This window comes from Callorhinchus milii, unplaced genomic scaffold (assembly GCF_018977255.1).
Source record: "Callorhinchus milii isolate IMCB2004 unplaced genomic scaffold, IMCB_Cmil_1.0 Scaffold14, whole genome shotgun sequence".
Lineage (NCBI taxonomy): Eukaryota > Metazoa > Chordata > Chondrichthyes > Chimaeriformes > Callorhinchidae > Callorhinchus > Callorhinchus milii.
Genome location: NW_024704755.1, coordinates 7,875,204 through 7,898,912, shown reverse-complemented (window position 1 = coordinate 7,898,912; position 23,709 = coordinate 7,875,204). Strand labels below are relative to the sequence as shown.

At 38.7% G+C, this 23,709-nt stretch overlaps 2 protein-coding genes across 5 annotated transcripts; both read left to right on the top strand.

Annotated features, from left to right (window-relative positions):
• The first annotated feature begins 9,594 nt into the window (after positions 1-9,594).
• pop4 (POP4 homolog, ribonuclease P/MRP subunit) lies at positions 9,595-14,582 on the top strand. 2 transcript variants are annotated; one of them, XM_007889400.2, is made up of 7 exons: positions 9,595-9,655; positions 9,974-10,026; positions 10,806-11,113; positions 11,851-11,928; positions 12,920-12,981; positions 13,416-13,517; positions 14,102-14,582. In XM_007889400.2, exons 1-7 carry the CDS (start codon positions 9,643-9,645, stop codon positions 14,236-14,238), a joined length of 753 nt encoding a protein of 250 aa, XP_007887591.1. In that variant the 5' UTR covers positions 9,595-9,642; the 3' UTR covers positions 14,239-14,582. The 2 variants fall into 2 exon arrangements, with proteins under 2 accessions (XP_007887591.1, XP_007887592.1); XM_007889401.2 differs by lacking the exon at positions 11,851-11,928.
• A 4,154-nt stretch (positions 14,583-18,736) lies between these two features.
• On the top strand, positions 18,737-23,178 carry plekhf1 (pleckstrin homology domain containing, family F (with FYVE domain) member 1). 3 transcript variants are annotated; one of them, XM_042340181.1, is made up of 3 exons: positions 18,737-18,794; positions 19,502-19,604; positions 21,026-23,178. In XM_042340181.1, the coding sequence occupies exon 3, from the start codon at positions 21,058-21,060 to the stop codon at positions 21,871-21,873; it is 816 nt and encodes a 271-aa protein (XP_042196115.1). In that variant the 5' UTR covers positions 18,737-18,794; positions 19,502-19,604; positions 21,026-21,057; the 3' UTR covers positions 21,874-23,178. The 3 variants fall into 3 exon arrangements, with proteins under 3 accessions (XP_042196115.1, XP_007887590.1, XP_042196116.1); XM_007889399.2 differs by lacking the exon at positions 18,737-18,794 and having other exon boundaries at positions 19,157-19,604; XM_042340182.1 differs by lacking the exons at positions 18,737-18,794; positions 19,502-19,604 and adding an exon at positions 19,896-20,037.
• The last annotated feature ends 531 nt before the right edge of the window (positions 23,179-23,709 follow it).

Genomic DNA, 23,709 nt, shown 5'->3' with positions numbered 1-23,709 from the left:
ATGAAGAGCCCCAGGCAAATAAGTAATTGCTAGAAACCAAAGAATGCCTCTCGTGCATCTTTTCCCATCTACATACCTATGTCTGATAGAGCGCAGATGGCTTTCCAGCCCCATAGGCTTGTTTCCTTGTGGGTTACAGTAGTTGAATCCCAAAAGGTAAGAATCGTGGAGGCAGAATGCTGCAGTTTAATTCCCCAACACGTGAGGGCTATAACTGAATAAAGAATCACCTATTTCGTTAATATTTACTTTTGAAGAAATCATATTTAAAAAAAGGAAACACAATGCACAAATTCTATCACACATTTTAGAATTCTGTTCTTAGAATTTGGTGGTTGGGTGGACAGAAATGTACATATGTTCTGTAGCCACGTTTAATACTATTAGTTTTTGCCCAGTCTAATGTTCCAATCAGATGATCCCCTGAACCCAAAGTGCCATTAGGTCTATTTTATTTTCAAATGGATTTATAATTGAACAACATGAAGTGTCACTAATTGCTCCATTAAGCAGACAAAATTGTATTATAAGACACACTAGGCTTATAGTAAACACATTTCAGCTCTGAGTATGCAAAATGTAGGTCAACAATTGATATTAGACCATTTCTATAAAGAAATGAATTTGTGATTTTTTTTCCTGTGTTGTTACAAAAATTCCTCAAATCACAGCATATCAGTAGATGAAATATCACAAATTGTTACCTCGGTTGCCCTTGATCTCTAATCCATTCATTATCCCATTGTCTTTATGCTAAAACGCTTAAAGTTCAAGTGACTGCACTGAGTTATTTTTATAAGTGAGAATATAACCCACCGATAAATTACAACGATTATTGTTGTAGGCACATCAGGCTTCAGAGAAACTGCAGCCAGTACAGTCTGTTCAATTTTTCATTCCTATCATGAACTAATTTACGCAGGCTTCATGTGGGGTGTTTTGCATTCAACTGACAGGTGCCATGAACTGCTTTGAGACACTTGTTAGCAGTTTTCAGTCACCAGATGCTGACAGCACAGAAGGACAACCCTTATGGCAACTTCTCTTTGACACTAACAGTATTTTACCAGCTCTGCTTGTATGTGGACCAGGAGAATGTGATAAGGTTTCTGATCATTTCGTGTGACTGGCCCTTGCTAATTTAAACCCCATAAAACAAAATAGCACTGCAACGAATAGCCAATGGGATCTTCTGAGGAATCCAGAGAATCTCAGCAATGTCCACTCTCCCTGAGATTGAGTGCAGCTCTATTCCCAATGGGAATTATTTCAAATATTAGATACAGTGCCTTTCATTCAATAGGATATTATATGTTATATATTAGAATTTCCGTGGAAATGGCTGTACCATGCCATCAAAGCTTGGCATACTGCTGTGCATCTTGTGAAGTAAATGGATCAGCCTTTTTAGGTTTTATTTTACAAAACTCTAATGCTGGACTGTGACTGACACTTTTTTACTTTCCATATTAATAACATACCCAATTGTTATCCATTACTGTTTACTTTTGTAAAGGTTTTGCAACCTGTAGAATTTATTCTGTTACAAAGTATGAGTGATTTCAAAGCATACAAATCACATTAACATAACTTATGTTAGTGCACACTCTAGTGGAAACATATGGCTTTTGATAGTATCAGTGCAACTATTTATTCACATGTTTCAAGACAGACAAAAATATCAACAAATATAGTGTCCTTCACATAGAATAACATTTCAGAGTACTTTAAATGCTCCAGACAAATTTGAAACAACAGCTATTGGAGTCCACTTATTTGAGAGATCCATTGAAAGGTTATTTTTTCATTCAGTTATCTTGTTTTACTGATTGCTAAAAATTCTTGTGTGGTGAGCAGCTTTATTCCAGAAAATCAGGTGATCACTAAAGCTCTCCTAATTCTTTCACTAATCTGATGCCTGTCAAAAAATGCAGCCATTTCAATACTCAAACAGCAGCAAGTGAGGAGAAACTAACATGTACCAGTCACGTTAATCTACTGTAACATTTCACAACACAGATGTTTTAAGACAACTTTGCAGGTGTAATCTTCTCAAATTCAACCAGGAAAGTACCAGAAAGTATACTGTGAGTGCAACGCACAGTACTAACCACAGAGCAATTGTATCTGTCTGTGTTTGGACCTTACTGGATTGGTATTGGTGTCTAAATTGTGTTACAAGGGAAGGGACAAACACATTTTTATATCAGCAACTTACATTTATATGTTGCCTTTCACTTCAAAGAACGACTCAAACGTATTTCACAGAATCAGAATGGTTTGAAAAGAAGTGAATGTAATTAAATGGAAAGCAAAACGGATATTCTAGACATCTGTCGCTACATGTCCCTATATTCTGTATTGTTGAGATTTGCAAGTCTGACCTTGGGTTACTTTTTCTATTATACAGGAGTCTAGGGAAATGATTGTCATTCCACTCCCTGATGAGGCAAATGTTAGTGTGCAAAGGGATTGATTATTTAGCTTTGAAATGGCATATTGAGTACACTACCCAAATAATGTTAACATCAGATTTAGTTCATGACTTTTTTTAAAATAAATTGGTTATAACAACGACAAAATGCTGTACACTGTCCAGCGCCCTGGAACGTCCTCCCGACGTGATGTAATCTTGTTGTTGTTAACTTAGTTATAAACATGAAACCACAAAGATTTCATCTGAAAACATAGTGACTACACTTCAAAGTGAATCCTATGAAGCGTTTTGATATATAACCCTACTGATGTGAAAGGCGCTATCTCAAATGCAAAGATCATTATTAATATTATTTATTATTGAAGGTTTATGCATCTAATATTAACAGTCACTAATAACTAAAGGTTATCAGTACCTATTTTAAATATCAATATTAATAATAGTTGCCATTTTGTTTGTAAAATGGTAAATGCAGAATGAACATTTATACCAATTTTTTGAACTGTGCAAATAAATATGGATTTCACAAGATCAAAAGATTGATCTGGATAAAGAGCACTTTGGCCCATCCTATCTTATCCCTTCAGAACACCCATCCTATCGGCCCTATCGCTGCATCAAGCTGCTTTATAAGTGACTCTAGTGTCCTGACCTTTTCTGGCAACCAATCTTTGATTACCCTCCGCTTCCTGGTATTTCTCATGAAATTGCCCTTTACAACTCTAAACCTATGTCTTCTTGTTCTACTGTCACAATACATCCTAAAGTATTGATCTGGGTTTACTTTTTTTATCTCATTTAAAATTTTGTACACCTCGATTAGGTCCCTTCTGAGTCATCTTCGCTCAAGATTGAAGAGCACTCGCTTGTCCAGTCGCTGCTCCTAGCTCATTCCTCAAACGCTGGAGATCATCCTCATTGCTCTATTCTGCACCGTCTTTGGAGTCTAGACCTTTATGATGCAGCAACCAGAACTGTTCATTCCTCAAAACTCAGTATAGACAGAGGATCTCTAGGGCGAAGAGACCTGTTCAGCTATCTTAACAACTGAAATGCTTTTGCAGTGAAGACAGTGAATTATAACGAAGAAGCTTTGCTTAGATCCGCAGAGACTACAATAACATCTGTAAATAATGTCAGAGTCTTCCTAATCCAGAAAAGTGTCATCATTCAAAATATCCTTTAAGGTTACTGGTCTCAAAAGATGCTAATAAAGATCAATGCTTTGTCAGGCATTCACATCCTTGATATGCATCAGTCAATTCATGCTCCTCTGGAACCAGAAGAAAAAGGTCAAGTCCACTTACAGCTTATTTGGCCAGTAAAACGTAAGCAGTGACATGTGAATTAGACTTGATATAAGGCCTTTTGGGTTTAGACATTTAACTTTGGCAAACATCACATTCCAGTATGCAACTCTTTTCCCGCACCCACGAAATCCATCACCTGGAAAGCAGAGAAGCAGAGATAATGATATTTAAAGAAATGTATTGATTTTTTTGCTCTTGTGAGAAAACTGTCAGGAATGAATGCTGTGACATTGTCTGCAACTTTTAAGTTAAATAAAAGCGAAAGAAGATATTCTCAATTTCGGTACGTTCACAATTTGACAAGCTTAATTTCCCTTATAAAACTAGAAAGTTCAGCTGATAAAAGACTTTGATTTTCCTTTCAAAATTGCTCTAGCCCTTTTGTATGAAGAATCTCAAAACAATCCTTTTAGCTAAGTTAATCTTTCCTACTAAAGTAACTGTCCAGAGAATATGACTCACGTCTGTTAACACTGCTGTCAGGCATCGTATTGTATCTTAGATTTGTATTTTATTTTTAATTATGTAGCGTGATTTTTTTTCAATGTCTAAGTGTGAAAATGAATGTGCTTCTATATCCAGCAGTGACACTGTCTTTGCCCACTAGTTCACTGCAATCAAGTTCTTTTTAGATTAACCGTTTTACTGGAAACCTGCCAGTAAATGTTCCACTGTGTGAGTAGTCAATAAACCTGGGTATCTATGTGAGTATCTTACATTATCCCATTAATTAGATGAGACAATCACTAAAGAACTATGATCCCAGGGGAATGTCAAAGTCGCTTCATTTTCATGTGGTGTTCAGACAGTATCAATATAAAAAAATCCTATTTCAATTCTTACTGCACTCTTTGTACTGTTGCGGTACTCTAGCTGATGTGAACTTCATTACATTTTGACAAAATAAATTGTAGTGAATAAAAGGATGGGAATCAAAAAGAAATCCCATTTTATTTATTTTAATTAAATGCCAAAAATGCACTATGTGAATCGTAATGTCCCTGGTATTATCTACCTAAAGGGAATAACAACTGGTGTGATTAGACAGTATAAATGCTAGGCACATTTCTCTCGGTGAAGCAAAAGAAATAGGTAGAATAATATGTTTCATATAATTGAAAATATAAGCAAATCCAAAGAAAGGATGGTTACAATAATTTGATGATAGAGGAGACACAGCATTTTTACTGCTAGATTAAAGTGAATGCTTTAAATTAACTGCAAACATGCTTTTCCCTCACTTGAAGAGCTTTTGTACCCAATGTCACAGACCTGTAAAAGATGGCAATCTACATTAAACTATTAATAAACGGGCGAGTGAGGCTAGCTGTCAGACCAGGCCAGGATTATGTGTCATATCTACAAAAAGATAAAATTAATAGCATTCAAAAGCTGTTGTTTCAATCAATCAACGTGTAATCCTGTAATATTACACACAATGCAAAAAAAGGGACTATTCCTATTTCTTCAGAGATATTTTGCAGACTGCATTATGACCTTTTCTACTGCTTCTTTGCAGAAACGGATATTTGATAAGTAGTTGTCCGTCGCATTAAACATCACTCTGTTGCTGCATTGCCAGATGGTGTTTGTGATGAATGACTTTAAAATCCCTTAAGTTGCTTTTGTTTTCAAATGTATTTCCGGCATAAAATTCAACTGCTGACAGAGACGCTGAGTGACACTGGTCCTGTGAATAAAATGAAGGCAGCAAGCCCATTCCCTTAACACTGACAAAATAAAGTCAACGTCCTCTCTCTTCAAATCCCTTGAATTGAAATGTTACACTGACCTTGTGATGGGTCACAACTGTTGCAAAACACTTAGGTCCTCAAAGGAATACACGGACCACAAAAATAGAACTGAATGTGTCGCTTGTGAATGTCAGCGTCTCAGATACAGCCACAGCAATGTCTGGACCGTGAACCAAAGCTTGCATTCAGCCCACAAGGGTTTTCTTTTTGTGAATAATTGTTTCCTTTATATTCTTTGAACAATGCCTTTAGAAAGATTATGTTCATGTATTTAAAATTTCACATGAGAATAACGGTTTTGCAGCATTAGCACAAAAGCGAGGCAGATCAGTAAATGCCAACCCTGAAGGGCTGAAGATGTGACTGATTAACTAACCTCCCTGAACTTGTATTATAAACTCATTGCACCAATCCCTTGGTTTAATTCTCAATGCAGAAATTGACATTGGAATGATCCTGTCAAAAGGCCTGTGGATGTTCTTCGACGTGTAAAGCAACAATCGTCATTTAATTATAGCTTGTCTTTCTTGCACTTCTGTTTTGGTTTAGTCAAATGCTAATGCTGTGAATTATACTGTACAACTATATACTCACTAATTGTGTTTATTTGTTTCTGATCATTTTGTTGAATTAGTAGAAACAGTGCAGTATATCATATTAGTTCACCCACAAGACACTCAGCTGTTACACTTTATATTATGTCCTGTGAATTCTTTGGGAGATAAAAGACGTTGCATCCAATGTGTTAGAGTGGTCGTAAAATAAAGAACCACTATCAAGATTGAAATAAAAATTGGTCACTATCTGAACCTGAAATTGATGACATCATCTGACTGTAAATGTGACATTTGATTACCAACAAACACTAAAACAGAAGGGCTTTGAGAAATTTGACACTGATAAGGCACTATATAAAAGGCAAGGATTATTATTACCATTTATTATTTGATATTTGCCAAAAATTGTGGGAAGATTTGAAAATTTTGTGGAAAATTATAGGGAGATTTGACAAATTTTAAGGAAAATTGGAGGGAGGTTGATTGTACTATTGAGGTACATTTTACTACCAACCTACATTTTATTCCTCCGTTTTTAACAGCATTGAGAACTCTCAGAGCAAGTAATGATAAGACTCCCTAACGTGCAGATCTTTCTACATGACTGAAATAAAACAACTTGCAGTTACATAATGCCTTCACGTTGGATAACGTCTTGGAGTGCCTCAAGATATTGATGCTCACCCGAGCCTTGATGGCTGGCAGACAAGCAGACAGAAAATCAGTGGACCTTGCATCTGCAGTAAAAGTGGAAGGGTAAAAAACGTGTCTGACTTCAGACACGTTTCGCCAGTTTATGACTGTCATTGAAACCTCTCCAAATTACATTAGATTGGCAAAATAATGCTGAGATTTGAGGCCAGTTTTAATCTGTAAACTCAAATCTAATGGGAACTGATTTATCAACTCATTTAATTTAGTCAGAGACCTTTATCCCATCAGGATTTGAACACAAGTCTCAGAGCTGAAAAGACAGTTTTCCAACTCATTGCAGCTCCCAGTCCCTGTGGTACTAGATCATTTTTACTTTGGTTTAATGTGTCTGAAATTATTTTTGTAATAACTGCTCGAAGATGTGATCACAGAAATAATTGGCACAGGTCTGGGTTATCAGTGAATTCTACGAATAGCTAATTATAGTTATAAGTCAGTTGCGTCATTTTTTGTTTTTCATGCTGTCACACATCTTTTTATTCACTTGCTCTAAAATACTGGTGTAAAACATAAGACTGAATCCAACTCTTTGATAATTTAATCTAACCAATGATGTACATATGGAGAAAATCTTGTTAAAATAATACAGGAAACCAAAATGCCTCGTGCTTCTGCAAACTAACTCTTGAGTACAGATGGTGTGTGACCTAGGGAAGAAAATATCTTGTCCAATAATAATGGTTTGAGGTTATCCTTTATCAAGTCCTATGCTACACACACAATTTTCTATTAAATTAATACAAAATTCAGGACGTTAGTCACTGTTGGGACATATATGTAATTTCCACACAGTAACCCTCAACAACAACAACAACAAGATTCCATTTATAAAGCGCCTTTCACGTCAGGAGGACGTCCCAAGGCGCTGCACAGTTGGGTCATGTAACAAAATTACATTTGTACAGTGTCTTTCACGTCGGGATGGTGGAGTGTGGAGGGCGGGGGGGGGGGGGGGGAGGGGGGGGAGGGGGAGGCAGGGAGATCGAAAGCCCAGTTAAGAAGAGGGTCTTGAGATGGGTCTTGAAGGAGGCAATAAAAATAAAGAACTTTAAGAATGTAATGGAATCCTCTTTGCATTGTCTTATATTTATCCATTTGTTATTAATAATAATCCTTGCATTTGATAACACCTTTCAAGTCTAGAGCCTGTCTCAAGGAGCTTCAAAGAATTTCCCTGTAAAGTGTAGTGACTGTGTATTATGTAGACAAACACAGCAGACAATTTGCACACAATGTCCCGCAAAAGCCACACAATTCTTTTGAAACCATCCACTTAATTTGCCCCAATTCCTTTCGAATACTGTCAAATCTGGCTTGTAGGATTCGCAAATCACCATAGGTTTCCTCCCAGCTGCCCAAAGATGCTGCAATAAGAGCCAATGGGTACATCTCGCGGGGAAAAAAAACAGCCATTAATGCCACATTGATTTAACTGTTTCCAAAAAAAAAGCTGCATTGATATTTAATTAAAAGACTGATATCGAAGGCTTTAAATGAAGCCATGGATCAAATACTCCCATTGCACCAGGTGACTGGCTGCCTTTGGCTTCTTTACTGCTGTACTGATGTCCTCTGTGGGAGCAGAGGGGGATATTGCTGGGTGTTATGTTGGATTAAGGCCGTGGAATTGCTTTGGTCCAAGTGAAATGTTAAACTGTTCAAGATTTTCCCTGCAGTATCTCTGACTCACTTCCTCTCTCTCTGTGTCTCTGTCGCTCTCTGTGTCTATCTGTGTGTTTGTCTCCCTCTGTGTCTCTGTCTCTCTCTGTGTCTGTCTCTCTCTGTGTGTCTCTGTGTGTGTCTGTCTGTGTGTCTGTCTGTGTTCTCTGTGTGTCTGTGTCTCTCTGTGTCTGTGTCTCTCTCTGTGTGTCCATGTCTCTGTGTGTGTGTGTGCGTCTCTCGCTCTGTGTCTGTGTCTCTCTCTGTGTGTCTGTCTCTCTGTGTGTCTGTGTCTCTCTCTGTGTGTGTCTGTGTCTCTCTCTCTGTGTCTCAGTCTCTCTTTCTCTGTCTCTCTCTCTCTGTGTCTGTGTCTCTCCCTCTGTCTGTCTGTCTGTCTGTCTGTCTGTCTCTCTCTGTGTGTCTGTGTCTCTCTCTGTGTCTGTGTCTCTCTGTGTCTGTGTTTCTCTGCGTCTGTGTCTCTCTGTGTGTCTGTGTCTCTCTCTGTGTCTCTCTGTGTCTCTCTCTGTGTGTCTGTGTCTCTCTCTGTGTGTCTCTCTCTCTGTGTGTCTCTCTCTCTCTGTCTGTGTCTCTCTGTGTCTGTCTGTGTCTTTCTGTGTGTCTGTGTTTCTCTCTGTGTCCGTGTTTCTCTCTGTGTCCGTGTTTCTCTCTGTGTCTGTTTCTCTCTCTGTGTGTCTGTCTGTGTCTCTCTGTGTCTGTGTCTCTCTGTGTGTGTGTCTCTCTGTGTGTGTGTGTCTCTCTCTGTGTCTGTGTCTCTGTGTGTGTGTGTCTCTCTCTGTGTGTGTGTCTGTGTCTCTCTCTGTGTGTCTCTCTGTGTGTCTGTGTCTCTCTCTGTGTCTGTGTCTCTCTCTGTGTGTCTATGTCTCTCTGTGTGTCTGTGTCTCTCTCTGTGTCTGTGTCTGGCTGTGTCTTTCTGTGTGTCTGTGTCTCTCTCTGTGTGTGTCTCTCTGTGTGTCTGTGTCTCTCTCTGTGTGTCTATGTCTCTCTCTGTGTCTGTGTCTCTCTCTCTCTGTGTGTGTCTCTCTCTGTGTGTCTGTGTCTCTCTCTCTGTGTGTCTGTGTCTCTCTCTCTGTGTCTGTGTCTCTCTCCCGCCTGGAGCTCAGGACAATGGGCGGCGGCGGCGCTCTCGACGTCTTTCTTCTGCGACGGAAGTGACGCGATTGAGCGGAGCCGAATGGCCTGAGCCCGAGAACATGGAGAGGGACAGTGAGTGAAGCGGCTGTCACAGCGGAGGCTTTTCATCAGCGCTGCCACCTCCTCCTTCATGTGGGGCTGATTGGAGGGGGGGATTGCGGGGGGAGAGGGGCTGATGGGGGTAATGGGGGGCTGATGGGGGGGAGTGGGTGATTGCGGGGGGAGAGGGGGGAAGGGGGTAATGGGGTCTGATTGGGGGGAAAGGGGGTAATGGGGGACAGGGGCTGATGGGGGGAAGGGGCTGACAGGTGGGACGTGTGTTGCAGGTGGGACTGAGTGACATTGTTTGCTGTTGATTAATAACTCTGATCCTTGGCTTCTCTGCTGCAGATATTGTTTACAGTAAGATTCCCCCAAAGGAAGCAAAACTCTTGAATGTTCAGGTAAATTGGTTTACCCCCAATTGCTGTTGCCCTCTGGTATTTTTATGCCGGTGCCCTTCAGAAGACCGTGTCTGGGTTACCTGGTTGATGTCTGTGTCCAAAATCAGTTCAGATATAACCTAAAGCGAACACTTGATCAGCTTCGGCTGAATGCACATTCAGGTGTAGAAGGCATGCTGTTTAGTATGGGTGAAGTTAATGAAACTTTATTAAAAAATAACTCTTGCATTTGATATCGCGCCTTATCCCGTGGCCAAGATGTCTCAAAGCGCTTCGCAGGATACACTGTGTGGGCAAAACACAGCAGCCAGTTGCACACAGCAATGTCCCAACAAACAACCATGGTGTGCGTAACCAATTTTATTTGAGGGATTGTTGGCCAGGACACTGGGAGAAACTCCCTTCTCTTTACAAATAGTGCCATGGGATCTTTAACGTCGACCTGAATATGTGGACGGGACCTCGGTTTAATGTCTCATCTGATAACTCAGCACATCCCCAGCACCTCGATGAAGGGTCAGCTTAATCATGTGTTTCCAAGTCCCGACGTGGGACTTGAACCCACAACCTTCTGACTCGGAGGCGAGGATGCTACCACCGAGACAAGCTGACACTAAAATTCATATTTAAAAGTTACATTGTCCTTTGTTTGCACGGTACATGGATTGTCAGGATTTAATGCTTGAAGTCGGGTTTTATTCGTGAACAGCATCTAAAATGCATGTCAGCCTCATGTTTTCTGTATTTTTTTTAAACAAAAAAAAACATTTTGTTGACAGCCTCAGAGCTCGAAACAAGCCAAAGCATTTGTTGATGCTTTTCTGAAGCGCAGTTTGCCACGACTGAGAGATGAGGACATTCAGAACCGTCTGAAGAGACAGGCTGTCGTTCTGGAACATTATTTAAAGAAGCGCACAAATAGTAAAAGAAAAAACAGGTATCTGAAGAGTCAGAACCGTCTGAAGGGACAGGAGGTCAGTCTGCAGCATACTTTTACGAAGCACAAGAAAAAAAGGAAAAACAAGTGTCTGTCTGCCAAGGAGAGGCGGGAAATGAAAATATTTGATCTGAAACCAGACCAACATAGGTAAACTGTTACTCTTTCTGGTAGTGTATTTTATAGTTGCTAATATGTTATTTGTTATAATTTAGAACCACGGAGTAATGCCAAAGAATGGTTATTTTTTATGAAAGATATTTTGTTACAAGTTCTGGTAGCATTTATCTTCGAGACGTCTCAAAGTGCTTCACAGAGTATACTGTAAAGTGAATTGACTCTGTTTTGTGGGCGAAATGTGGCAGCCAATTGCGCACAGCAGTGTCCCACAAACAGTTGTGGATAGAAGTGACCAATCTTTTTTAAGAGGAATTATTAGCCCCGGAAAAGCGATCCGCCAATTGACTAACAACTGGGTTCCTACTTACTGCTAGATAAATAGAGAGGTTTGGAGTAATGAAACTACCCAACGTTTTGCCTGCCGGGAATTGAACCCAGGTCTCTTGCTTGCAATTAACTTAATCATTTAACTTAAAGTGTCTTTATTCCAGTGTCAGTCTGCTAATATCAGGCTCATTTGGGAATGTTTAACTCAGGCTTCGTGCCATATCTTAATTTGAAAAAAAACTGTTTTCCACATTTGCTGAATTACAGAAATAAAAGTGAAATTTTAAAATCCTGAAAATCCACCAGCACAGGGGGGAAAGAAGGCTCCAAATCATTGAGCTGTTTTTCTTCTTCAGAGACTAATAGACTTGTGGATTTCCAGTGTTTCTGATTTTATTATTAAACCCCTGTCCAGATTGATCTAATTCCATTCTTTGCAGATACGATTTATTTCTCCCTTTGAATGGGCTGTGGAAGCAATACATCCGTAGTCTGTGTAATGGCCTTAAACCTGATGTGTAAGTACAATAATCATGCAATGCAGCTGAGTATAACAGACTCGATTGTTGACTGAATAATTTGACTGTGAGTACATCTGGAAGTACTCGCCAACTCGCACCAATACAAAGGAAGGTCGGCTGTTGTGGAAATCTAGTGATTAGTCTGTCGTCGAGCAGCAGTATGTTAACGTCTAAAATATTGATTCTTAAAATGATCAATCTGTTAACAAGGTCTAAAGTTAAAGAATGGATTTCCAGAATTATTCATGGCTCAGATTGTGAGTTTAGCATCGTTCTAGAATTGCTTCTTGTGAAATGTGACCATGTACAAAATACTAAGAGTCTACACAAAGAGTCTGTTTCCTCCCCTCCTACTTCAAAATCAAATGTGATTAGACATTTGGCATCACATGGTCCCAAGCATGTAGTTTGTCTTTCTTGAACTGAAGGAAAGGGAAAAGATATCTCTTGTTTGTCCTTTGCTGCTTGCAGAATATATTTATTGTATATAATCTGTCACTGTTTCTAAATTAGGCAATATTCTATAATCTTTTGTTGAAAGGACACCTCTAATTGCAGAGCGACTGAGATGAAAGATCATGACTAATGATAATCTATTAAAGAGGCACAGTCTTCATTTGTTAGGCAAGCAACACAAAAAAGAGCTAAGCACTCTATTGTTTTTATGTTGATACCTGCTCATAATATGGTGATTTATATCATCACATCATCTATTTGACATATCTTTTTTCATGAAGGTGACATAATGAGACAGGTAGTTACAGGAGGGCGATGTTTAAGTGTAAACACTTGTGTCGGGTTTATATTGGAACTGCCTGCTGAATTATGACAACAAATCTAAAAACAAATTGTCCAAATTTTAGATAGCGTCCTGACTGACTAATTCTGTGTTAGATTCAAGAAATAAAATAATATAAGAAATAAAACCGAGACCTTGGGAGTCGGACTTTGCCCTTTAAAGTTGCATCTGTTATTGATACTTTTCCAGGCAGCCGTATTTGATCCAGACAAAGTTGCTGAAAGCAGATTTGCATGGAGCCATTGTGACAGGTAACCTCAAATTCAGTTTTTTTTTGTTGTAAGCAGGAAATTCACAGATTTAACACATAACCTTGTTGTATTTAAGATATTAAATCAAAGAAACTCTAGTTTTAAGAAAAGCCATTCAGCATGTTCAGCTCGGACTGTCACTTAAGCTTCACACAGAACATATTCTTTCTCTCTCACTATTACTTTAGTGATAATCAGCCTCTTGCTTCCTTTCTGAATCTGTCTTAGTCAAATGCTTGAACTGAATTTGCATCAACTATTGGTAAATGCAAAGTATAAAAGAGTTATTAACAGCTTCTATTTTTTTCTCCTTGTAATGATGGGTATTCATTTATTAACATGATGGGTATATATTTATTGTATGGAAACAAGAAATATAACATGCAACTGGTCAACAAATTATTCAGACATTCTGCTATAATTTTTTTTTACAGTGGTGAAATCCAAATGTCCCTCTTACGTAGGAACCACAGGAATTATTCTACAGGAACTGAAACACGTATTCAAGATTATTACTATGGAAAATAAACTGAAAGGTATGCAGCATCAATTAGTCACCAACTATGGACCTATTAAGATAAAAGATCAGTGGCTATCTCCTTAAAATTAAGTACAGCTCAACCACATTTTCACTTTAGTGATCATTTCTGTTCAGCGCAGAGTGTGTGCATTCCAATTGTAAAAGATTAACTTCAATTTTGAGTTTAGCTTTTGTGAGATTGTAATGCCGGTCCAAGGTCACTCAAAAAAAAAGGGTACATATGAGGCATTGAATTGTGTAAAATAAGTTGATTGAAGCAAGCTCGGGAGTGCCACAGGTTTAATCCCCTCCATATCAGTTCTTCAAATTACTGTTTTGAAATTGTTTCCAGGAATCCATTTTCTATTTTACACGTGAGTTGTAATTTAATCTTCATAGTTAGAAAGCATTGATTCTGTGGGCGGTGAGTGACATTATCAGTCATGTCCAGGGAACTTATCTGTTTTTATTCTATTAAAATGTAATTTAGCTTTTTTTAAAGCATTTAAATACCGAATAATAGAAGTCCATTTTATTCTGAATTTCACATGCTCTTCTAATTGGTGTTTTGCCCTTCTTTTCCCCACTCCCTCCCCCTAGTTATACCCAAGATGAATAGTGTCTTTAGTGTGGAAATCGATCGCTTTGTTTCATATATCTACGGCAGCAAGTTCCAGCTAAGAGCAGGTGAACGCTCAGCTAGGAAATTTAAAGTAAAAGGAAGCATAGACCTTTAAATCGAGGGCAAGACTGCGGGTTCACGCTAATAAGCGCTATCAATGACTCTCGGACACGCCTTCAGTGGAAAACACTTGAACCTGTCAAGTGGAGTACAAGTGTACGGTTTAGTGGGAATGTGTATCGATTGCCTCATCTCCTGGGATCCTTTGTTAACCTGAAGTGCAATTTCCCATCAGATTCTCACATTAAATTGCTGTGCAGTGAAGGATTCTGTCAGAACTGAACTGAATGTGTCCTAATCTAATTTTTGGACTGTATTTAAATGCATCTGAGTGTAGTTTTTTTACACATACAATTGTAGTTCATATGAACACAATAAACACAACCTGAATTAACTGAATGTTGTTTTTCTCATATTGATAATTATTAGGTTTACAGAATATTCGATTATTATAAAGTTCATTCGTGGTTCTGGTGGTATAAAGACATATAATGAAACCTTCATGAATGTTTTGAACTTAATGAACCCCATGATTAATTGAGGAAGGAAATACAATGTTGATGATAATACATTCCATTTTCAACTATTTTACTGCAGATTTACAAAGTGGTAACTGGTTAATTCCTGCCTGTAATAAAGCAACACGTACCAGAGTTGCTTGCATTGATTTAAGAGAAAAATTTGCTTGGGGGCTGCAATGGTTTGTTTCATCCTTTCACCAGACCAGTCTGATGACATTGCAGTATCTTGTCTTCCGCCTTTAAAGCTGTTATCCAGGTTATGGCATATCTAAGTATTTAGTGGGTGCAGGCCCTAACCACACTGTTTATTTCAGAAACAAGTAGCCCAGTATTCCAGGGCCATTGTCACTCTTACTCTGGCAGGTCTAAAAGATAACTGGTGTGGGAAAAGGACATATTCACTTGGGCAGTAGGGATAGTTTGTCTGATTGGGGTTAAAGCAAATTACACAGGAGAGTGGAAGGAGCTTTGCTCTGCATCAGACCATCTGACCTTTGTGAGAGTCACAGACACTGGGTGCCTGAAATGCAAAAGTATTCAATTTCCCAGCTCTTGCAATTTCTCCTTGGTAAGCACAACATCCTTCGGAAACTAAATTCAATTGCCGTTGACAAGAATTCTGTTGATACATTTGAAGTCCAGTAGGTTTAGGTAACAGAATGCTACATTATTTATAAACTTGGACTCTATGGATGAGAGAAGTCGGAGTTGTTTATCATAGCAGCAGGAAGTTTTAAGTGAAGTAGATCATATAACTATTTCTTATTTATGAACATTACTGGCTTTGATGAGGGTAGTTGAGCTTGAGGTTAAAGCATTGGGTTGGGATGGTTATAGGAACTCTGAACAATATCTAGCCTGTGCTATTCCTAATCTGGATGTTTCATAATTGATGCTCAAAACAAGCACAGTACAAAGGCTGAAGTGCCCACTTTGCCTCATTACAGCAACCACAGCAATACTTTCACCTTTTTGAATCAGAACAGTTTTTGAATTTGAGAAAAGGTTGAAATAGATAGCTGTCCTAAGGGGCAAGAATGTAACCGACCATTCCAACTACTGTATTCAGCAAACGAAAGAGACTTCTACAAGAATAGATAGGATCTCAGGGGATATCTTAACAGATGTCGGTGCGACAGCGGTTGATTGATCTATTGACGGATTGATTTGGCTGAATGGAGGAACTATGAGAATATATAGGACAAAGAGTTGGACCCAGAGGATGACGGGGACAATGTAATTGCCAAGATTCAAGAGCAAGAAGGCAAGACATCGTCTGGCAACTGTAGGATTGGTACTGTGACCTTCTGTCAATTACAGGAAAAGTTGTCAGTGTGATTCTGTTGAAGTGAAATTGATGAAGCAGCAAATAACAATTAAACAAATTCATGGGACAGACCAATTTTCCACCTAAAAAATAACTTATTGAAAAAAACTTTGAATTTCAGCAGAATCTCATCAGTTTTATAGATTTTTCTGAAAAGTCTTTGGAAGCATGTTCCGTATTTGCCAGTTTTAAGAGTGATTGTGAGACTTAGATGGAAAATAGCACCACTTTCTGAGGATTTGTATAGAGACTTTGAAATCTAGTTAAGATTCATGGCGGAACAGATTAGTTTGAGAGAACGAGAAAGACTGGCATCAGGTAACACACCTGCTCTGATTTCTGCCTACAAAACCAGCTGTGCACGGGGAGATGTGACATTAATAAAAAGGGAGCAAACAGTGGTTGAAATAGCCACTCATTGATTTTGTCATGAATTTGACACATGCAAAATAACTAAAGCTTTAGGGTTTCATTGCAACATTTAGAGATGTAAAAGAAGGAATACTGGGCAGAATTGAAAGATCTGAAAGTGATTTTGGCTCCTAATGGTAGATGTCAACAAAGTAGAATTTGAGCGCCCAGAGAGAATGAACAGCAGCCACATTCCAGAATAGACTAATGAACTGAGGGAAATACAAGGGAAAATGATGACTTGAAATGTAGAACTGACACGTTTTGGCTAGGAAAGCGCATGGAGTAAAGCACAAGCGAGGTAGAATCTGAATCTGTACCTTATATATTGGGTGGAAAAGTGCCACCAATTCCAACTTTGAAGTGTGTGTGTTCATCCCTTCAACAGATTTGGTTTCTGCAATCACAGTGATACTTGTCTTAGTACACAGCATGCATTTATATAGTGTCCTTTATGTAAAAGATTGCAACAAAGTGCTTGATATTTAATATATTAGCACCTGCATGAAGATAGAGAGTGACTCTGAAATAATGAATCTACCTGTCTCACTAAATAGGTGAAAAAATCAATGATGTGATTTTTGTTGCTTTTTACTTCACTTGTGTGAACAACACCAATTGTCACCATTGATAATTATTCAGTTTATTTTGTCTCTTTTACTTTATTGGAACCAAAAAATTTTCTTTTTAAGAAATCAGTAAGAGTGCCTTAAATGTTTGCGTTTAATGTCAAACTACCCCACAAAATGTTAACCATTTTTTTATGAGCCCTCTGAAATTTGGTGGAAATTTAATCCTTTGGACTGTCATAAACTTTAGATAACATAAACCTAAAATGGCATGCTGGACTCATTTAAAAGCTTTGATGCTGAAATGAGAAAACCCTGGGGTAGGTTTTCTGGAAGGATGAAATCAAATGGTCTGAAAAGCCTTCATCAGAATCGCTCTTGTAATCTATGACGAAAGCCAGTAAAGTGAATTTCAGAAATCATAACTTTTATTTTTAAAGCACTATTTATAGTGTGTTATATAGTTAATTCCGGGGAAGAGAATTTCTCCACAATATCCTTCTGTTGTTTGATTAAAGGTCCCAGTTGAAGGTTTTCTTCATCTGTACCTCTCTTCTGAACTTGTGATGTTTCATTCACATGATCAATGTGCAGCTTGGCCTTTCATGATTGGATCCCATTTATATTTTTAGCCTCAGCACAAACAAAATGTGTGTGTTGCAAATAACCAGGGCTTTCTTTATCAATTAGAAAAGATTGCGTTATTTTTCCAAGTCAGTGCTTGGTAAGGTATGACACACCTTTCCAGCAATGTAAGAGTGTGTTTGTGTGCCAGGAGGGCGGGGTTGGGCATGCAGGGGCACTGGTTAGTGATCAAATACAGTAGTGCTGGCTGGTTTTGTCATCAACCAGCAGAAGAGTGCTACCACAGCTCTTACCCTGACTGAGATCAGCTATCATAGTAAAATTGTGTGACTTTCTCATCTATATCTGGTGGTGTGACACTAGGCGATGGTTTTATCCAGCAGGGTATAGGGGCAGGCAGCATTAACACATCATGAGAAAGCAGAACCACTAACTCCTTTAGTGCACCACACACATGTGGTCAGATCTTTGATCCAAATTTCCTGCTTCTCCCTTTGCTGTGCTGCTCTGCTGAGAGCCAAACCACTTACAATAGCTTCTGATTATATAGCAACATGGGAGCGCAGGAAGTTCGATTTATAACATTATGTTGATTCGGTGCCAAATGAGCAGCGTAAACAGACTTGTGTCATGATTTCAGTTCATGTCAGATCAGCACATTCCAGGTCCTCATCAGACAAGGATTGTTCCTCTGGGGAAAGGGTAACTTATCTATACAACCTCCACACAGCCCTGTGAAACAAAAATAAAGCCTCTTTGTGTGTGTGCGTGTGTGTGCAGAGGAGTTAGAGTCGATGAATGGACTACAAAAATAAGGCAATCTAGGTCAAATCCTGTATCCTGTATTCCTCATTCTGGAATCTAGTTTTGGAGGAGCTGTCAGAAGTTCAACTGTATTTAGTGGAGGAAGTTCCCAAACTGAATCCCTGATTTAAGATAAAGAGTATCCCGATAAACCATCACAGAGTTTCAAACTAATGGAAATAACAGCGCAAGAAGAGGGTAGGGCTGCAGTTTTCTTTAAAAACAAAATTACTGTTAAAAAAAGAAGTGTGTTTCCTTTGTTAACTTCTGTTGTCATTTACAGCAGCAGATAAGTGCCGATAAAACAAACATTGGTTTGTTGACCTTTGTGCTTTTGGGCAAAGGTAGCGAGAGGTATACCAGTTACATGCAGAATTCTTGGCCGATGAAACAGGTTCAGACTTTTACATATGTTTTCCTTCCACAGCAAGTCGTTATACGGTCGAAATATATGTGAACCTGAGCTGTTCAGTCTTAAAGAATGTGCTGCTCATGATTTTACTATGTTTATTCACTTAAAATAGCTGAGAGCTTTTCAAAAAGAGATTTTCAGGCAGTTTCAGAGATCGTTCATAGAATTTGCTTAAAATTTCTTTTGGCTACGCGCAACCTTTTATGCGATTTTAGTTTAGTTACTGGTTAAAAAAANGTATGAGCTTACAGACATGCCTGAGACACTTTACTTCTGAGCCTGCTGTTTGTGTAACATGTTTGTGTAAGCACCGTCTTTAAGAAAACAGTTGAATACGGAGAACATAAGAAAACTTGGGAGTTAGAAAAAGCCATTCTACCAATTTTCCCTTCTCCTTTTGCTTTGGGGTGTAATTTGACCAAGAAATTTTATGGCATTTTACAATGAAGGGCAACTCCTTAGCAAAATATTCATATCTTTATATAGCTGGGCTGACCTTTTAACCAAAATCTGCTTTTGCAGAACTGGAATTGCAGGTTTAAACTGACAAGTCAGAAATGCTTCTCACAAACAAGCAGCATAAGATCAGCCAGACAGAGTCATAAGACACAGTAGACGAAAAGGAAAAAAAAGGACTGTGCTGTTGAGTACTACTGTATTTCAGAAAAGTTAAATCAATCTATTGTTAGCTCTCAGCACCAATCGAGCTTTTGGTTCCCCGTAAAACAAGACAAGTACTGCCACAGCCCGCATTGCAACAGGAAAAGCTGTGAAGGGGAATTCAAAGACTGGGTAAGTCGAAAATTTATTATCCTGTCAAAGCAGAGAGCATGATTGTTGAAGCAATTAGTGTAAGAAATCTGTTTGAAAATCTTTAATGCTTTTGTAAAAATATTTTCATTTTCAAAAAAAAGTTTAGCAAAAACAACTTGTGATTTTACACAGAACCTGCTCCTCGATTAATTCTGTGGCTTTTTATATATATATATAAAGATCTAATTTTAGATCATACCTTGGGAAACTGAACTTCACTTATTTGCATTCTTTTAAGAATTTCATGAGAATGGCCTGCTCTCCACCCTACCCCACTTCAAAGCCTGCATTACATTTACAATGTGCAACAGCTGGTAGTTTGCTTCAGAGCCTATTGCAACACTGCAGTAGAACCAGACAGAGGAGCTGTGCATAATCTTAGCTGTGCAGTCAGAAGAGGAACTAAATGGGGGTAAGGTACTGTACTTCCTCAGAGGAGAGGAATCAGTAACCAGTGAATGGCTGGGTATCTCATTTGATCTTCCAGTTCATTGTCAGCCGAACAGCCAGGGAGAAGAGTTTTAAGAATGCTTTTGCATGAAAGGAAAGCTGCCATTACTTTCAAAGTCCTCCAGTAATCGGCAAGATAATAAGGCTTTGAACTATTTTGCTGTTTTCAAATACATGGTATGGAATGCCTTGGAGGGATAGGCTAAATGCCCTTTTCTCATTCCAGGTATTCCTATGTTCTTATGTAAGCAGGCTGTTTGACTTAAAGACTTAAGCTGGAGCACAAAGACGATTAAAGCTTCTGCGATCCTTTCTGCTGTATTGTTTTCTTGCATTCTTTGGGTTGGGTAAAGACTCACTTTTGCTATCTATGGTGGTTTGGGGGCTCCAGAGATTCACCATTCACTTGTTTTCTTTTTTGTCCTCTTAATTCTAACCCCCAGCTCGGGTTCAAAGGCTTCACTGTCCAGTGCTTTAGGATGTTCGCCCAATGTGAAAGATGCTTGAAAATGCAATTTGTTTTTGTTGTTTCTTAAAGACTAGGATAATTTAATCCCTCAGAGTTGCTGTAAGATCTGTTTTAACCAGTAACTACCACAAAAATAAAATGCTAAATAAAAGGTTGTAATTGGAGTCAATGATATAATAAATAATAATAATAATCCTTGCATTTAATATAGCGCCTTATCATGTCATTGATACATCTCAAAGAGCATCACAGAATATACTGTACAATGGATTGACTGTGTATTTTGTAGGTGAAACGTGGCAGCAATGCGTCGCAAACAGTTGTGGATTGATTGACTGATTTTTTTAATATAGAATGTATACTAAATAGTGAGATATATTGAGGGGGCTGGAAATACTTCTAAGAATTTTAAAGAATATTTTTACATGAGGGAAAAGATAGCAGCTAACAGCATTTTGCTTCTACGTTTCCTGAACTGTAGGAATAAACGTTTCACACGGCGAATTGAATAAGATGGTGGACCACCTGGCAAACACCGATGCCAACACTCAGCGTATCACCATGGTGGAAAATTGCTTCGGAACAACTGGCCAGCCCCTGGCAGTGCAAGGCCGAGTGCTTGTGGGGGAAGGCTTGCTGACCAAAGTGTGCCGCAAAAAGCCTAAACCCAGAATGTTTTTCCTGTTTAATGACATCCTGGTCTATGGAAGTGTCATCATCCCCAAGAAGAAGTTCGTGAGCCAACATATAATACCTCTCGAGGACATCAACATTGAGGATCTTGTGGACGATGATGGTCTGAAAAATCGATGGATGGTAAAAACCTCCCAAAAATCATTCATAGTGTGTGCGGTGACCCCCTTTGAGAAAGAAGACTGGCTCAAGCACATTAACAGATGTGTTGAACAACTGATGGAAAAGACAGGAAGAAAGCAATCTACTGAGCATGCAGCCCCCTGGATACCAGATAAAATGACTGAGATCTGCATGCGCTGCACTCAAACCAAATTCAATGCCATGGTCCGTAAGCATCACTGCCGGAAATGTGGTTTTGTGGTGTGTCAATCCTGTTCAAAGCAGAAATTTCTCATGCCAAAACAGTCCTCCAAGCCTTTGAGAGTATGTACGCTCTGTTATGATAAACTGGTGGAACATCAGAAGAAAGAGTTAGCGACAGAAGTGGATGCGCTTTCCACCGTTGGCAACGCAACAATGTCCAGCGGCGAAGACGACAGTGACAAGTCAAGTGATGAGGACAAACATGAGCAGTGGATGAACCAAGATCCCTTCTTTTTAGAAGATCATCCTCGGTCTTCTTTCCACACCTAAGACCTAACAAACTCAATCGCAGTGAACTAAAGAATTACCCTAACAGTTAAGCAAGGCCCTCCCCGCCAACAAGCAATTTTGTCAAGCAACATGGTGTTGAGGATTCCAGCAAAGATTTGTAATCTTTTTGACTGATCCGAGAAAAATATTCCCATACTTTTCTTTGGGGTTTTTCGGACATCATCTCTCTTTGCCTCTACTCCTCTTGATTTCAACTACCAGCTTGGATGCAAACCTTTGACTGTCCAGTGCTTTGGGATGTCCTTCCGACATGAAAGACACTTTATAAATGCAATTTGTTGTAGTTGTTTCTTGGGTGCTGTACAAATCTGATGTGTAAAACATTCTTTCAGAGATTGGTGTAATGCTGCAGAACTCAGAGCAACCCTTGCTCCATTAGTGGGTGGTGAGAGAAATAATACATTTTCACTGTCATTGATTTGCTTTTCCTGAGATCACAGATAAAGACTCAAGGCCGATAGAGCAAGACACAACAAAGGGTGAAAAGAATACAATAGCAAGGAAAATGATTAGGTCCATAACGTTGCTCAGTTGGATAAATGAAGTATGAAATTAAATGGTTTATCTACTCTATAAGCATCAACAGCTTGCTGTTACATAGAGCAAGTTTCAGGTTAGATAGTCTCTCAAGTGTTTTGAAGGATCCGTATGGAACCGGAGCACAGTGTGAAGTAATGAGGATGGAGGAAGATATTCAAAAGCACAATTTAAGAGGTAGGTCTTTAGAAGAGTTCTGAAGACAGGGTGTGAGGCAGAGGGATTTTGAAAAGAGTTCCAGGCAGCATGTGCTAAGTGGCCAAAATCTCACTTGGCAATGGGGGTGAGGGCAGATCAGAAGGAGATGGGCAGGAGATTGCAGAGGTAGAGTAGGCAAAATGTTTAAACTGTGTGTTCTCTAGTTTGCATTTGACACGGTAGAAATGGTAAAATGAAGTCATGTACTTATTCAGGCTTGAAAAAGAACTTTGTACTCATAGAATTTAACCAGAATTGCTACAAACTAATCAAATGAGCTATAAAAAGCTATAAAAACCTAGTAGTTTGGATAAGCTGTAAATAAACGTATCAGGTAAAAAGCTTTTAATCAGATAATGGTTACTTATCGCACATAATAAGGTGAAAGTTTGGGCTTGTCGAGCGTTGATTGTTTTGCTCAGACAAATTGTAATTATATTCACAATATATTCATTATATTTTTATGTGTTTGTGGATCTGCAACAATGTTAATATGTTATATTTCTCTGAAATCATTTTGGTCAAAAATAAAATTCATTCATTTCAAAACGGTGTTAGTTATTATTTTCTAAAATATTAAGCTAACATTACCATCCTAACTTTTTTGCTTGATCACTGCAGCTACCAAGAAGTCGCCGCTTCCAGTTTGAATGAATACTGTGTTTCAGACCAGAGACCATTTAATCTCAGTAAAACTGTGATGGAATCCTTGTGAAAAACTATTTGACATGCCGAAATGGTTTATATGAAAACATGTATAACACCCTAAACTGCGCGAGTATTTTAATCATCCAATTGAATCAGCACAGTGGAAACCAACATAAAAATCCATTTACTATGAAACTGGTTGGATGCGCCCAGATGAGATCCCACCCACGAGTGATACAATTTCACTTTTTTTTAAACAAATATATCAAACTCAATTTAAACCTAAAATGAACTTAAGAAACAAACTTCAAGAAAGGAAGACTGAGTGGTGTCCATGTTTATTTTGCAGTGTTCCTTAACCTCTAGACATTCATTTGAATCCAGCACAAACTGATGGATAAAGGTTTCTATCAGTCATTTCAAGGGAGTCTT